At 47.4% G+C, this 17,411-nt stretch overlaps 1 protein-coding gene across 2 annotated transcripts in view; it reads left to right on the forward strand.

Annotated features, from left to right (window-relative positions):
- The window catches only part of PUS7 (pseudouridine synthase 7), a 1,198,018-nt gene that overhangs the window by 40,053 nt on the left and 1,140,554 nt on the right, over positions 1-17,411 (forward strand). For both annotated transcript variants that reach the window (XM_069629126.1, XM_069629125.1), the window contains exon 2: positions 13,789-14,184. In XM_069629126.1, the coding sequence (XP_069485227.1) occupies positions 13,789-14,184 (396 nt within the window). The remainder of the gene's footprint in view (positions 1-13,788; positions 14,185-17,411) is intronic.

Consider the following 17,411-nt stretch of genomic DNA (forward strand, 5'->3'; position numbering starts at 1 on the left):
ACCTAAAGCCCTTCTACATCTGTGTCTCAGGGATGTGCTCAGTGGCGTTGGCCACAGCGGACCAGAGACAGAACAAGAACTTTTCCAGGGTGCAAGAGGCATTCATTGTGTGAAGGGTGAGGCTGCCCGATGCAAACACCTTTCCCTCCAGGTGTCCAGCGTTTTACTCTCCTTGGTGGGGGGGAGATAAGGAAAGGTGGATGACTTCAAGTTTGCAGTTGCGGCTTGTACCACTAAGCTCTCATGAAAGGCATACATGAACCAAAAGATTGGATCTGAGAGGGCAGGTCGCTGCTTCCTAGCCAACTCCCTTTCAACTGCAGGTGTAGAGGCAGGCCTCTCCCACACCTCTAGCACTGGGTCCTCCACTACTACATTGAATGGTAGCAGAGTCTCCCTTATAGGGCCTTCGTCCAGAATGTCTCTCAACTCAAACTGAATTTTTGTCCTGGATGGAACAGATATGCCCAGGGTATTGGTCACGTTAGCCATCAGTTTCTGAAAAAAACATGTGAGGCTTACCAGTAGTGGGTGCTGCAAGAGTGTCCAGCTCAGGGGAGGTGTCCAGACCACTGACCTAGAGATCTGAGACCAGTCCCTGGACATCTTCACCCTCATTTGCTTCCCTGGAGACAAAAGGTTCCAACCCGAAGTAGACCTGGTCCCCCTTTTTTTTCAAAGATGTATGACATCTACGACAGGAAGCGGTTCAGAGGAAGAGGAGCATATTCCAGAGGAGCCCTGACACCTCCGCCGACGACCTCGAGGACAGAACTGCCACGAAACGTCTCTGCCCCAAGGCAGGGTCTGACAGTGCTGGAAACTTCATCCCTCTTTGGTACCAGGCATGAGCCCAGAGGCGTGCAGGAGTGATGCCCAATGTGTACCCTGACGATTCCCTTGGCCGTTGGTGCCTTGGAGAAGATTTCTAGCATCTTCAGGCACAATTGTTTCCATTCCTCTGGAGTGGAGGATTGGGGTAGAGTGTAATTGAGCTGCCTTCTCTGGGGAGTCCCTGGAGCGGTGGCTCTTCCTAGAAGAGGATGAAGAATGCTGGCGTGAAGATCTGCTTGGGAGCGTGGTCTCTTGCCGTGCTGCTTCTTTTAGTCCTTATTTTCCTTGTAGAGGGGGCGACTTCACTTCAGAATGCCAATCGACCTCGAACGAGATCACATGACTTCACCCCTTGTTTTGTGGACATAGGTGAAGATCTTCGCCGCAAGGACTTTTGGGTGCATGGATTGGCATGACCCGCAGGCCTGGATGTTGAGCTGCTCACCCACGCAATCGAGGTAAATCCTGATACTGACATCTACCGACTGCAATCCGTGCAGTATTTGAAACCTGAGGCCTTTGCAGGGTTGGGCATAGAGTTGTAAAGAAGTCAAAAAAGCTTGACAAGCGTGTTCCTGATAGCGAACAGAGTATGCGGAAAAGAGGAACCAAGGGCACTGCGCGCTGCCTCTATCTATATATATATATATATATATATATATATATTTTACAAGGGAGTGTGGGACCCCTCTACTGAGAATGAACCTGGGTCAAATACCCTATTCTATGGAATTTCTTCTACTCTTGAGGGTCTACAACCACATTATAGCTCACTGCACCCTTCACAAAGGAGAAATATCTATTTACATATCAGTCTTTGTCCCACTGACAAGGGCAGTCCAGCACACTGATGCTACTCTTATTCAGAGGAGATTTGCCTAGCATTTGGGTTCTGAACTGCCCTTGTGGGTAGGACCAGACTGAAATGCAAATAGATAGTTCAATGAGCTAAAACGTTGCAGACCCACCCGAGTAGGGGAAATTCCATAGAACGAGGTATTTGACCCATGTTCGCTCTCGTTAGAGGGGCTCCCACACCCTTGCTTAATCATTATATACTGGCCCCGACATCCTGTCCGTTGCAGGGTGTGTAGAGACGTTTGATGGAGCCGACGCAGGGCCGTGCTGCGCCCCCTGCCACTGGAAAGGTTTCCAAAGAACCACTGCGCTGTGGGTACGATAGCATAGATGAGGAATCCGTGGGAGGTAGGAATCCATTTGAATATTCTATTCTAGACCATATGCATACATTTAATGATGGAGATCTTTCCAAGACAGGATAAATAAATATTGCTGTCTCCAGAAGGCGAGGTCTCTCCTATTCGCGGCAAGTTGGAAAATATGTAGTGCTTTATTAATTCCAAATATCTAATGTGTTTTTATTTCTTCTGGTCATTGAAAAAGGGACCAACTTCTTCAGCATTGGTATATCTTTCCTGGAGACTGCCAGGTTCAGGATCTCGGATTCTGCGGCATTAACTTTAAAAACTGTAAACCCTTCTAAACGTCCCCAATTCCCATTAGCTGTCTGGCAGGGCGCCCAGCGGGTCTATAACATTGGTCTATAACAGCCTGGGAGGTGGGCGCTGTCCAGTCTGGATGCTCGGAACACAGGCTGTATTCTATAGTGCAAGACCGTGTTTTGAGTAGCCTTGGTGGGCAGCACCCTTTCGCCACTTTGCACCCGTGTAGTTTTCTATGAGTGCTGATTACTTTATTTTGTATAAAATCAACAACAAAAAAACATACCTTTCTTGTGCTGCCCAGCGCCACAGCAGTGCTGCTCCCATGAAGTCTGTTTCCATGTCGATGAAATCAGTCATCAACATGAAAACTGACTTCCTGTCAGCAGCGCTGCTGCGGCGCCAGACAGCGCAAGAAAGGGAAGTATATTTTTAAAAAAAAATGAAAACCCCATTAGCACCGATGTAGGGAACTACACGGGTGCTAATGTCGATATGCCCCTCGGTGGCATGCCAAACCTTTCGGTAAAGGCACCGCCACCCTCATTAAAGGAACCTTGCTGCACTCTGCCCTTAACTTGGGTGGTGGGCCGTTATCTACAGGTTCGGCCCGCCACCTTGGGGCATATCACATCTGGGACTACACTTATTTTGTGTTGGGTTTTGCCAATTCCTATTCCTTTATTTCTGGAATCCTACATATAAATTTAGTCAACGGGTCCATCAACAAAGCAAATAAGAAGATGATAGAAGGCAACCATACTCCAATATTCAGTGTGCTCGCCATAATCACTATTACAATTTGGGTTCAAGGTGAACTTCAGTCGGACCCAAAAAAACATTGTCCACCCAGTTAAGTGCTTTTTCTACTTCCTCTTGCACCAGAAACCGGGATGAATCTAGGGTTTTATCTGATTTGTCAACCAAGTGCAAGGCCCTCCAGATGCTGTCACATGTATTACAATCTATCATGAATTCAGTCTGCTCTGGTTCAATTAAATGAGACATTGTGTGCCAATATATCAATATTAAGGCAGGTTTAGTTCTTCATACCTATTAAGCAGCTGAATTGGCGTGTAGAGGGGCATAATTGTGTCTCCTTCCTTTGGTTTAGAATAATAGTTATCACACTTAGTTATCCAATTCTAAAATAATCCAATAACTGCTTTGCCAATTCAGTGGCCATACCTTTTGAAAAGAAGCAATCAGCAGGCACTGCACTTTTTTAAACCTTTAATTTCATAATCGCAGCATGAACCTCCCCAGCATTGATGAGAGATTGTATCATTTCTCTGTTAGCCTTACATTTTGGTAAGCAGCATTTCATCCAAATAAGCAATGTTCCATTGGTGTCACCCACTATGTACATTTTCTTCCAAAAGTATTTATGAGCTCTATTTTTGTGGACTCTGTTCCACTCTCCACCAAGTGTAGATCTATAATGGTTTTAAGGAAGGATTTACTTTCGGTGCTCTCAATCTGTTTGTCAACAGCCTGTCGGCTTAGTTACACTGTTCATAGTGTCAGTTTGGTTAATAATAAATAGATCTGCAATTGAGTTGGCTCTTACTGCATCCAGTTCACCTCCAATATTGACAGATGTCTAGGATATTGTCTTGTATTTTGCATTTTCTGTTGCTCATCAGCCAAGCACATCTCTTTGACAAGGGCTATAAATGCTTAACCTTTCTCAGAGATGTTGCCAAGGAGATCATAATCTGCTTGATTGTAGCTTCCAAGCATTAAAATAATTCCCTGTAGATCTTTCCTCACGTGGGTTCCAGTTGAGAAACTGAACAATTGTAGGCCTGATTTCTTCTCCAAACCGTTAAGGCCCAAGGTACTGCTGCATCCACCCTCCGGACAGAGCCCCAGATGTCCCTGATCTACTGAGATTTTCATAATATGGTCTGAGGAGGTGGCTGGAACTATTTACCTTTTCATATTTTACAACAATGAAAGGAAAATCCCGGCAACAATGCCACTCGTGCCTTTTTTTTCAACATTGCATGAGTGCAATGGCTAATTATAGCGCCTATTTCGGAGGTGTTTCTGATGCAAACGGAACACCACCACACTGTTGAGGGCAGAAGTGTGATGAAAAGGCAGAGGTGTACTGCACGACTCTCACAGAAAGCAAGGGTAGAAACGGAAGGGTAGGTGGACCTTCACCCACAATCCCTCCTTGTTTCCCGCTCCTGTTTCTTCTAACCCCTTTGGAAGATGGGGAAACTTATGTGTGTACACTCCACAAGAGAAGCCGGAGTGCAAAGAGCAGATGGCCCACCTGGTGTATAGCCCATGCAATCGGTATATAGGCTTGCCCAAAGGGACCGAAAAAGGAGTTTGCAGGGACCTGATTGGAGCGGAACCGAGAGTGGCAACTATAAGGGAGGAAACTGGGCAAGATGAAGATCCAAGACGTTGAGGCCAAAGCATACTGCCAAAAGAGCATTCCAATAGGATATAAGCCAAAATCATTACCTGCTACTATCTAAAGATTCCAGATACAGTCCAAGCCACAATGCAAAACTTGCCAGAAGGCAAGAACCAGGTCCAAGTCAAATAGCTACAAATACCAAGGACAATCCATGAAGTGTGAGCCCCAAAAAATTGTATCCAGAGTAATGTTGCTCACTGGGTGTAGGCACAGTAGAGGAGCACCAGTATGCCGGTACGTGGGTGTTTTCACATTGGCTGAGCAGAGGAGTTCCCTGGCGCCGGATTGGCCAGTTGGTTGAGAGTGGGATGATGTCCTGGCTGCTCAGGATACCGGGACTTGTGGATTTTGTTCTCACATCGGGTCTCCCAGGCACCTTGCGACGGCCCGCTATACCGCCCCAGCGCGGGAAGTAAAGCTACGACCACCAAACTGTGACAACCGCCTTCCCTATCTCTTGCATCTTCCTCCTCTGTCCCTCAGAGTTCTCTTGTTCCTTCCAAGTCATGCCTTCACGCTTTGATCTTCTTCCTTCCTTCACAATACTTCTACTCTGGATTCTGTACCACTACTCCATCCATCATACCACTACTATCTCCTCTACACAATTACTTCCATTTCACCCCAGCTATGTAAACGCCCTCCTTTTGCTCACAAAAGCACATCATTCACTTCCTACTCCTTCTCTTAAACCCTCTTGCCACCCTTTCACACACACTCAAAACGCAATAACATTGGCACTGGGGGTGTGGCTTGGAGGCCATGTGAGGAGAAGTGCTCTTGGAAGAGCACCTGGTGAACCTGCATTCATCCTGCAAAAAAGTGCATTTGCACTGGCCTGTTAATGCCAAAAACATGGGCACTTGTTTATGAACTTGGGTAGAACAGCTGCTGCCAAGCCGGAACCTCAATAATCCTGGGAACGGTGGATTAAAGTAAGCGAAATCCCCGGAATCGCAGACCCGAGGAGGCAAAATGGCAGTCGTAACGAACAAAGGAGGAAAAGCACAAAGAGTGGCAGGGGTGCCCCTGAGGTGAGCGGCCACGGTGCGGGCTGTGCGAGGGACCGGGCGCCTCTGGAGTGACCTCGGCTCAGAGTCGCTGGCCCCATTTGCCTAAATACGGGATTGCAGGACCGTCCGAGGCGGTGAGCGGCCGGCTCTAGGACCCGCCTGTGCTGGCAGACGAGGCAGACCTCGCGAATAAGTATCTGAAGCGCCCTTCGTACGTGGCGAGGGAGCGCTGATACAAAGTTACAAAAAGCCTAAGAAGAATGCCATTTACCTAACTTTGTTGCCGCGGCGTTGGAGCTGCTGTGAGGCGCACAGGTCTGGGTTGATGCGGATGCTTGGTGGCGGCCCAAAAGTGAGGAGCGAAGCGTCTTGGTGACGCTATGACACTATGGGGACATCAGGCAACGTGGGCAGAAGACCCTGAATGGAGATCGCACAGGATCCCATGGTGCATCACAATGTCTCCTGGCACAATAATGGATGCGCATGAAACTGCTTTGGCCAGATGAAGAAATAGCACTAGCATCCTGGCACTACCCTAATAATCGAGAAGGGAAGGGGATAGAGAGCAGACCAGCTGGCTGGCACGGACTGCCCCGGACTGGACAAGGAGGAGGCTGGACAGGCCTGTGAGCTGCTGGTGCCCCTGCGCCTGAGCGGCGCTGGCGGCACCAAGACTAAGTGCGTGCTCCCCCCCCACCTAGGGGTGAAGAGAAAAGCGTGCTGGCCAGCTAGCATGCCTTGTGAGAGGTAGACTCAAGACGGAAATGCATGCTACAGGGACAATGGGTATGGCCTGACACCCGAGGCCAGGGACCTTAAAATGCAGCAATTACTTGCTGGCGAACCAAGCACATATCCCAAGGCGCCCCCTTGGATGCATAGCAGAATTAGAGAGAGGATCCACGCGGCTACGTGGGAGAGCACACTCCATTCCTGTGACCAAAAGCTGGCCTCCAGGTGGCCCCCTAAGGCTTGGGTGACAGCAGAAACCTGCTCGTGGTGGGGCTGACCTACGACTTATAGTCACAGCGCCATGTCAACAAACCTCCAAGACAGAAAAGGGTAAGCAGCCCACATTAGACGAATACACTAAGACGCCGCCCGGCCCGGAAGGAGCCAGGAGCAAAGACGGGGCCCCCTTTGGGAGCGTGGCCGTCATGTGCACGAAACAGGAGGTCCTTGCTGCGATCGCTGATCTGAAGGTGGCTTGGGAGACCAAGCTTGAACTGGCTGTGACCGAACTGAAAACAGCGCTGGAGCTCAAGGTTGGGGTGGTGCAAGAGGACGTGAATCTACTCCGGCAAGATTTTGGGTCACTGGCAGAGCTCACTGAGAACCTTGAGAAATAGATGGGCCCGAACACGGCGGACTGTGCTTCCCACGGGTTGGAACTTCACGCCCTTGTACAGCGCGTGGGCAACTTGGAGAACAGGGCGGAGGAGGCGGAAGGATGAGCCCGGAGGAATAATATCCGCATTGTTGGCCACAACCCCACGGAGTTCATTGAAACTATGTTGTTAAAGGCGATAACCGGAGGAGTGCTGTCTCAGGGGTTCGCGGTGGAAAGGGTGCATAGGGCCCTAACGAGGACGCCACTACCAGGCAATCCAACAAGGCCGGTGATCGCCAAGATCCTTAACTACAGGGATCGAGAAAGGATCCTGGAACACTTCCGTAAATGTGGGACAATACAAAGAGGGACGGCAAACATAACGGCTTATCCGAATTATATCCTGATGGTGCAGCGGAGCCGAATGAACTTTGGGTCTGTCAAGAGAAGATTGCGAGAAGCGGGACATAAGTACATGTTGCTATACCCGGCAAAGTTAAGTTTTCCACAAACACAGAACTTTGTTTTTTGAAACTCCGGAAGATGCTATGGGATGGTTTGACACGCAGGGTTGCCCCCAGGAGTCAGACGTTCAGATTCGAGAAGGAGGTGAAGATAGGTAACGAGCAAGGGGGGACACCGGGGGGGTGTCAGGACTTAAGACTATGGGACTTGATTATAGTAATTGAAGCAGCTCGTTGACTGGTATTGCCAGGCTGGGAAAAAACATGATCCGTGAGCACTGTGACTATTGCTTCGTTGAGGAGCCTTGCAGGGCCAATCTTCATACCCCCATTTAGAGTTTAGTTAGGTTGCCGATAGTGCGGTGACACCCTACTGTGGTCTTCGCCTGGGGATCCGGGGTAGGCCCAAACGCGGGGGAGCCTGAGATCCAGGGATGGAGCTGGGCATTTGTTGGGGTTGGGGTTGAGTGGGGGGGGGGGAGGGGTTGTGTGCAGTGGTTTGTTGTAGTTGGGGAGGTGTTATGGGGTGAGCCTACACCCCAGGGAAAACGAGACGAACCATGGGAGACCTTAAGATAGTCACTTGGAACGTCAGGGGGCTTAACAGCTATTTGAAAGGGAACAAGGTTATGATGTACCTGCGCAGACAGAAAGTGGACATAGCCTTGTTACAAGAAACTCATTTAACGCAAGATAAACTGGAAGTAATACGGAAGAAGTGGAGAGGGACAGTAGTAGGGGCAGCATATTCTGCCTATGCAAGAGGGGTAATCACATGGGTGGCCCCACATGTCCGGTTCCAGCTGCTGAGCTCTGTGGCAGAGGCAGATGGCAGGATGGTGGTTATGAAGGGGCTGGTGGAAAATAGAGAGATCTGCATTGTAAACACTTACGCAGCCGTGTCCTGGTTCGGGGCATATGTTATCCTGTATGGTAAACTCAGTGGTAGCGTAGGGAGGGCTGTATTGTGGGGGGGGCGATTTCAATTGTGTACTAAACCCCAACCTAGATGGATCAGACACTAAAGTAGATGGACCCATCCCGGCCGCAAAGGCACTGCATGCGCTGTTGGCGGATTTTGGGCTGATAGATGCATGGAGGTCACGCAATCCGCAGGCAGAATATAAAGCCAGAGTTCTCTCAGACCACTCGCCACTGATGCTAGTGTGGCAATACCGACCCCCATCCTTCCCCCTCCCTTTCCCCCTCCCCTCCCCCCCCCAAGGGGAAGGATACCCACATGGCGATTGCGTGCAGAGGCGCTTAAAGATAGTGTATTTGGGGAGGATATGCAAGAGGAAATAATAAGTTACTTTGAGATAAACACTGGCAGTGTTAAGACAGCGGGCATGCTCTGGGAAGCCTTTAAAGTAGTAGTGAGGGGAATTGCCATAGCCAAGTCTGAAGGGCTGTAGAATGGGATCCTGGCCGAATTGCAGGACTCCGAAAAGGAACTAGAAAGGGTACTGGAACGGGGCAGTAACACTAAGGAAGATACAGAAATGGCACTGGGCCTGCAGCAGAAATGTGCAGGATATTGGGAGAGGTTATGCAATCTCAACTATAAAAAGTATATAGAGAGACAGCATGCTGAAGGAGACAAATCAGGGAGAGTCCTGTCGTGGATCTATAAAAACGAGACCCCTAGGCCCCCAATCAGAACAATAGTGAAAGACAATGGCGACATAGTGGATATGCAAGAGGGGGTTAATCAGGAATTTGCAGAATATTATAGACACTTGTATGGGGATGAGACAGGGAGCAACAGAGGGGAAATAGGGACATACTGGAAGATATTGGACTACCCCAGATTAGTGCAGAGGAGAGGGAGGAGCTATATTCCCCGATCACCCTAGAGGAACTAGAAGAAGTAATGAGGCAGTTGCGCACGTGCAAAACCCCGGGAACCGATGTACTCCCAAGCAAATTCTACAAGGCATATAAAACGGAGGTACTGCCCCCCCCCCCCCCCCCCGCTGCTGGAGATGCTCAATGAAGCATATGAAGCTGGGAAACCTCCGGAATCTTTACGCAAAGCGGTTATCATACCACTTCCCAAGTCCAATAAGCCTGGTAGTGACTGCGGATCCTATAGACCTCTGTCGATGTTGAACCAAGATAGTAAGATTCTAACAGCGGTCTTGGCAAATAGACTAAAGAAGGTCATCAATAAGTTAATACATCCTGATCAGACAGGATATGTCCCGAATAGAAACATCTCGAATAATTTGAGGGACCCCATCGGGTGGTCGAACATACTGACTGGGATACAGGCGAGATGTTGATAGTATCACTGGACGCGATCAAGGCATTGGACTAGGTCAAGTGGCCCTGGTTAAAGGCGGCCCTAGCCAATTACGGTATGGGGCCAGGAGATCTTCATTGGGTAGAACTACTATATAGTCCGCCACTAGCAAGAGTGAAGACAGGAACTGTGATCTCTGAAAGGTGGCAACTTGGTAGAGGTACCAGACAGGGATGCCCATGGTCCCCCCATGCTGTATATCCTAGCTTTAGAACCTCTGGCGATTTATTTAAGGCAGCAGTATGATGTAATAGGCATTGTCGTCGGGGAGACATCACATTTCATTTCATTATATGCAGATGACATGTTACTGTATTTGCGTTACCCAGAAGAGAACTTTCAGTATATACTGGAAGTGATGAAGAGGTTTGCAGAACTATCAGGTATAGCTGTGAACCCCAGTAAGTCCTGTGTGTTTCCGCTGGGTAGATATAGAGGGCTCTCGTTGGAGAATTTTCCGGTTTTACAGATACCGTGGGAGGTCACAACCTTCAGATATCTTGGGGTAGACCTATACCATACGGTAGAAGCCGAACACAGGCATAACACGGAAAGAACGGTTAAGAAATTGGAGAATAGCATGAAGGTCTGGGCGAAACTCCCCTTGGCAATGATGGGGCGAGGGGCGATGCTCAAGATGGTGGCATTGCCCAGATTGTTGCATTGCTTCTCGAACATCCCATACTCCATACCTCGGAAATTCTTTACTAGGTTGGACAGCATATGTAGGGAATTTCTATGGCAAGGGATGAGGAACAGGGTAGCCCTGTGGAAACTACAAAATCCGCATGAGAAAGGAGGCATTAAATTACCAAACTGGGAAGTCTATTATATAGCGAGCCAATTACAACATGTAGCCAGATGGCTCTGAGGAGCCTACCTTAGAAGATAGGCTGCATCAGGGGGACTGCGCCCCATATTTCCTGAGAGATGATGATATGGTTGCCCAAGCGGGAGTTGGGAGGTCGCCCAAGGATGTTGGGTCTTGGGTGGGGTATGTGGCAAAAGGCATGCCGGTTGATGGACAAGCCATCCCTGTGCTCCTCGCAGATCCCACTGGTCACAGTGGTGGGAACAGAAAAGCAACTAAGGTCAATGTTTAGGAAGCACTGGGAACCGGTGGGAATAGCAACGATGGGGGATGTGTGGCAGGAGGGGAAGATGCTGGAATTTGAGGAGCTGGTGGAACAAACTGGGTTGAGTGCCAGGCAATATATTACGTATCATGGGATGGTGCAACAAATTAAAAAATTAAAGTACCGGACACCACACTGGATATGATATATGATATAGCGGAACGGGGGCACGAAACGTCTAGAGTATGAGATGATAATGACTCAAGTGAGCAAGGTGGTGGTGCAACTTGGACTGGAAAGAAGTAGGGGACCCGATGAGTGATGGGAGAGGGCACAAGGATATCATAAAGTATCGAGAAATGCTAGGCTGCAGCAGATACAGTTGTATATAGCTCACAGGGCATACCTAAGGCCACTAAAGATAGCTAAATTTAAAAACGCCGGAAGCCAAGTGTGCCCAAAATGTAATGAGGAAAATGCAGGAATGGTGCATATGTTATGGGCATGCCCACTGATAGCGAGATATTGGAGAGACATAGCACAGAAAATGGAAGACAAGGGGATCTGTATGAAGGTGGATACCGTGTAGGCCTGTTTGTTGGGAGGGTTCCGCAGACCGCGTAAGCTTCAACATGTAAGTAAATTAAAAGATCTAGCGTATGTCCTGGCAAAGAGGATTGCAATGGGCTGGAAAGCATGTCATAGGCCCAAGTGGAAACGTGGTGGAGGGACTTGCAGAAGTGGGCAGAGGCAGAAACCGTGGCATGGCAGGAAGCGTGTAAAGGGGACATAGAAGGAGAAGCTGGAGTCCTATCGGGTTGGAGACAACTGATAGCAGAACTATTTGGGCCCTTGTATGATGGAACAAGTGATGATGACTCAATGAGCGCGGCGGAAGAGGACTCCCCATCGCAAGAGGTGGAAACGAGTAATGTCGGAAAGTAGGCTCGGGCGGGGGAGGGACGGGAAATACAGGGGGCTAGAATATAACAATTTGTGTATTTGTGAGCAAATTATCCATCCACTGTAAGTTTGGTTTGCCTTGTTATTTTGTTATTTGAATAAAATCAATAAAATCGTTAAAAAAATAAATAAATTGGGACTCCCTAACCAATACCTCACCTGCTCCAAAAATCACCTCCACAATCTGCTTCATAGTCCTTCCTCCTCCTGGTCTCTAGTTCTGCCACCTCTCCTCCTATGTGCTCCCTCGAATAACCCACACCTTACTGCTTCGTAGGATCTCTTCTAGCCCCCTCTCTATCCTCTGATTGGTCTGCTGTCCCTGGCCAATCTGGCCCTGTCTTCCCACTCCAGGAGCCTTTACATAGGACACTTTTTGTGAAGTGCTCTAACTCTGCCCCTTCTCCCACTTGGGGTCACCACAGACCAACAGTGGTGTCTGCAGTGTCCCAATTCATGCTGGGGGTGATTTGGCCTGGCCGTCCTGAAGTGAGTCCAATTTCTGGTTGAGGTGGTGGTTATTTTAGCACCCGTATGGTCAAACGGATCCACCTTTGTCTCCTCAGCGCGTGGACTGAGGCTGGCGTGCAGTGCGTGGCTCTAGTCACTGCTGTGTAGGAACTCTGGCTCCTGCCTCTGTCTCTTCCCCACTTGTAGCTCTGCTTGTCCACTGCTGACCTAGACCAGCTGCTTAGGAAGATGGGTCTGCCTCTCCTCATGTTGCCAGAGCGTTATGAAGTTCTTGCATGGGGCACCGCTGGATCTCTGTCTCGTGGGTGGTCTTCCAGACTGCGATTTCTCTAGGACAAAGAGAAAATTAGAGGGGGATTTCCATCCCCTCTTTACAAGGTCCAAGTACTGACTGTGTCACATTTGTTATGGACTTAATGGCAGAGCTGCACAAAAGCAAAGGTAAAGGGGCAATTCAAGGAGAGGGTTTTTTTTCTGCGGGGGGGGGGGGAGCTGAAAGCTTATGTTTCCCTTAACAGTGTGTGACTCTGCACTTGCATATCTTGTCTACAACATGCAGTTGCTTCAAAGCCTGTTGAAAAACAAGGTGCTACATTGTGCTAAAATAATACATAGTCTCCCACGGCTCTATCAGCAATTGTTCGGAGATGATTGTGGGCATAGATGGTGGTAAGATTTGCTGATGAGATGTCCCTTTCAGGTGATCTGTACAACTGTCACTCTTGCACCATTGGGACAATTATGTCCTGGGGTGGATTTATTTATTCAAAGAATGAGACAAGATTCTGGGACCTCACATGCTGCTTATCTGTCGGTCATACTGCCATTGCGGTGGTTAACGTTGCTGCTCAGTCCCAAAGACAAATCTATTGTCACTTGTAGATCTTAATGTAAATTATAACATTCAAGAAGAGATTGTGAAAAGATGATGGAGGAATTTTATTTAGTGCCAGGTCCTTCCAGAGCAGTCGGAATCCCACAGACGCTTAATGGTAAATCCTAAACCATCATTATTTTAATTCACCATGCCCAACCAAGTTTCTGTTTGAGCCCTTCATCTTGATGAGTATTAAGTTAATTTTGTTAATGTGTTCCCTTGTGTGGTTCTATGAATAGTTGTTTTAGGGGGAACCCGAATTACATCTTGTACAACCTAGAAAACATTTATGGAAGCCCAAAAATGCCTTTTGACTATTTTCTAAAACTAATGCTCGGGGAGAAAGCTGGTGTGCAACATCACATACTGTATGGTAAAGCTATGTATTAGCGGATGCTGCTGCACTTAAGTATCTGCCAATGCAACATGCATTTGCCCTTTCGTTATACCATTGAAATATACACTTCTCTAAAAGATGGATACATTTTGGAAGTAGGTGGGCGTTCTTGAGGCTTTTCAATAACACGTAATGTCCTTTCTTACTAACAGCTGCTGCTTCAATTGTGCCTTAAACATGGAAGATCTAGAAATGAAGAGCATATCCCTGAAACGGCCTCTTCCAGATGAAGCTCTTTGCTGTGGTGAAGGAACAAAGAGGCAGAAAGTTTTGGAAACCAATTTAGCAATTTATCTTCGGGGGAAAGAAAATGCAACAGAGCTGAGCACAGACGGGCAGGAAGCAGAAACTGAAGAGGCTGAAGAAGCTGAAGATGATGAAAAGAAACTTGATGCTGGAAATGAAGACAAAGTTGGGGATTTCGGACTGGAAGATGGTGAAACAGAAAGCTTTGCCGACATGATGAAGCATGGCTTAACTGAAATTGATGTTGGGATTGTCAAATTTGTTAGCCCACATGAAGGGTTTTCTGGAATATTGAAAGAAAGGTCTGTATTATTTTTATTTGTTTGATCTATTGGAAGTTTAGGTTTTAAGCTCTATATAAAAGTTGTATGTCAAAATTCTCTGGGGTATATGGAGATGTGGAATAACCAGTGCAGAATTCAGATGTAGAATAACACGCCTGGTACTGAATGTAATCTCTGTGGTTGCAAGACTCCATGTGCTCCAGCCACCAGTGTTTCTCCACATTTGCATCATGCGACCTTCAGTCTGTGGAGCTTTCAGTAATGTAGGGGCCTGAAGAATGTCATGAATACGTGGCAGCCAATCAACCTTGTGGGTTCTGAATAATGCCTGGCCCTTCTTCAGCCAGAGGCATACTTCACAACCACCTCATTGTGCACACCTTCTCCATTGGAAGAAAGAAGGTAGCTTCCACAGTATCAGAGCACCCCAGTAACTCATTGACCTGCACTTGGAACCAAGGTAGACCTTTCCTAGTTCATGAGAAAACCTTTGTCCTGAACAAGGTCCCCTGCCATTTGTAGCTGACCTGGAAAGGTAGTCCTGTTTTGTAACATGTGATTTCAGTAGACGGTCATGCAGGCTATGTGCTCCCTGAGGGCCTCTAGTACAGGTCAAACCACTTTGATAAAGCACCAGGATGCTGATTAAAGCTGAAGCGTAGGCTGATCATTTCCCAAAAGAACCCTGCACATTGGAATAGCAGGAAGCTTCTCTGGATGAAAACCCAAGGGTCCAACCATACAGGTCAGTGCCAAGAAGCGACTATCTCAGTCCAGGAACATGTCCTCTATTCAGTGAGTGGATTGTCCACCAGCATTTCCAGTCTCCAATTGTACTGATTTTACCCTCCTGCTGCTATTTTATGAAGAAGAGTTTGACTAAACCGATAGGCTGTCTGTAAATTGGCACAATGGCCTCCTTGAAGGTGATATTCTACACTTTGTCCACAAGCACTTGAACCTCCTTCGAGAAACTGGCAGGTGCGCGATCTCATTCCTGCAAGAGAACAGTGAAAAATTCCAGGTGAAAGCTTTCACTGTCTGCCGTAACCATTATCCCCTGATAAATATTCCCAGTTTAGCTAACACATAGCTGTTTTCCACCCCCCCCCCCCCATTGGTGGCAGTGCTGTACTAATGGTATCCACCAGTAGATTGTCTGGCTGCCCTTCTCCTGCTGCAGCCTCTGCTGATTCATCCTTCCCACAGAAGGAAGGTGTCAGTGTTCTGTTCTCACCACTATTTATAGGCACCTATTCCTGTTCCCAGGAACCTTCTCTCAAGGTGTCATCGGTCTGATGAGAAGCCCCATACTCTTCTTGGGTTGGTGAAAACTTTGAAGTGAAAATGTGCTAGGATGTTTGTTCCTTCCGTAGGTCTGGAGAAGCCTCCGCAAGTTAAGCCATCTCTTGACAAAAGGGTCACTGAACAAAAGGCCTTCCAAAGAGGACCCTGCTGCTGAAACAGTGAACTGGCCTAATTTGGTGTCAGTTTTCACCAAGAAATGCTTGACAGTCTGAGCAATGATCTGTGACCCTGGCTCTTATTATGTTCAAGATGTACATGGTTTGATAAATGCCTAATAGGTTCTATGGGGAATGACCATAAGCAATGATCGGTTCCATGTAATAATGTCACATAAAAATATCGCCATGCAAAAATATTGCCGAAAAATGAGCGTTTTTTGTGGGGACATTATTGCATGGAACATGCGGGGGACACCCCTGCAACCCCCAAACCCTTTTTTTGGCTGCCCCTATCCCCATATATATGGTCACCCATATAATATCGCCACAATCTTTTCCCGGCGATATTATGTACGGCGACCATATACATGGGGATAATATTACCTGATACCCAATGATCGTCCTGAAGTAAAGAGTGCATAGTCCATAGTAAAACAATGTGAGTTTTCTCAAAGGAGCTGAACACCTTCATAAAGTTTGTAACCTACCCTTACAAGTCATTGTCTGTGTGAGATACCACAATTTAACAAGTGAATTCTCACAGTGGATGGCCAACGTAAAGTTGCAAAACCTAGCCATAACCAGTCACATCCTGCCTACCACACAAAGTTCCAAGGATTTGACCCGAAGGAAATGTTCACACACATAGTCTTTAAATGTCCTGCCCTATACTTTAAAAAAAAAATCTTTTTATAACCTTTATTTCAAAGACAGTTGTACAAGTGGCGCACATGGTGCCACACTCTTGGCATTGCAGTATATTCACACTAGATATCATGACACAATAGGTATTTCACTCTTGATCAATTCAAACTCATTACATAGTGTTAAGGTGCACAGTTTCTTCAACAGGTCCTTCAGGTGCATCTACCTGCCCTCCCGTCACTTCAGAGTTGGTTCCAGCCAGATATAGTCTTAGCGGCTTCCATATGTTTTTTGGGCGGTACGTAGGCATCACAGTAAGTATATATTACTCCTCTCTTTTGTTAGTGACTACAAGGTCATACTTCAATTCCTCCGCTGTAGGGGCATATTTTGATTTCCAATATTTAAGTATGCATTTCTTTGCTACAGCACATGCAATATTTTTTTTAAAAACAGTGTAACAGAGGTTTTACCCAGAAAATATTTGATCAGCTTCAGGGATGGCGGTATGTCCAGTATGGTTTTCAAAGTAGCTGCCACTTCACCCCAGAATGCTACAATCAGGGAATATTCCCAATACATGTGAAACGAATCAGCTTGTGTCCTACCACACATCCCACATTCAACACTTGCAACGGGGGGAATTTTGCTAGTCCAGCTTGTGTATTTTGTAAATGGTTGAGGATCTTAAACTGTATTATTCTAAAACCTGACTGCATTGTTTTCGTCAACTGGCAGCATCTAATTCATGTATCCTCTGCCAGAGTTATCCCCAGTTCTCTCTCCCATACAGATCTCATCATGTTTTTCTATTTGGGGTGAGACTGAAGCAGGTTGTACAATCTAGATACTCTGCGCCTGGACCCGTTCACAGTCACAATGACATTAATACACTCATGGGTCTCAGGCTGAATAGGGAAAGAGGGCCACTTCCTACGGAACGCTGCCATCATTTGGTAGTAATGCAGCATCTGAAGAAGACCACCCGCCAGTTTATGTGAAAAGTCTGCCAAGGACACAAACCTTCCCTCTAGAAACATGTCTCCAATAGTCTGCTGACCTGGCGCATCCCAAGATATTCTAAGATCCTGATCAAATCTGGGAATGATATCAAGGAAGTTTCCCAAGGCGACA

This window comes from Ambystoma mexicanum, chromosome 12 (genome assembly GCF_040938575.1).
Source record: "Ambystoma mexicanum isolate Mex_15411 chromosome 12, UKY_AmexF1_1, whole genome shotgun sequence".
Taxonomy (NCBI): domain Eukaryota; kingdom Metazoa; phylum Chordata; class Amphibia; order Caudata; family Ambystomatidae; genus Ambystoma; species Ambystoma mexicanum.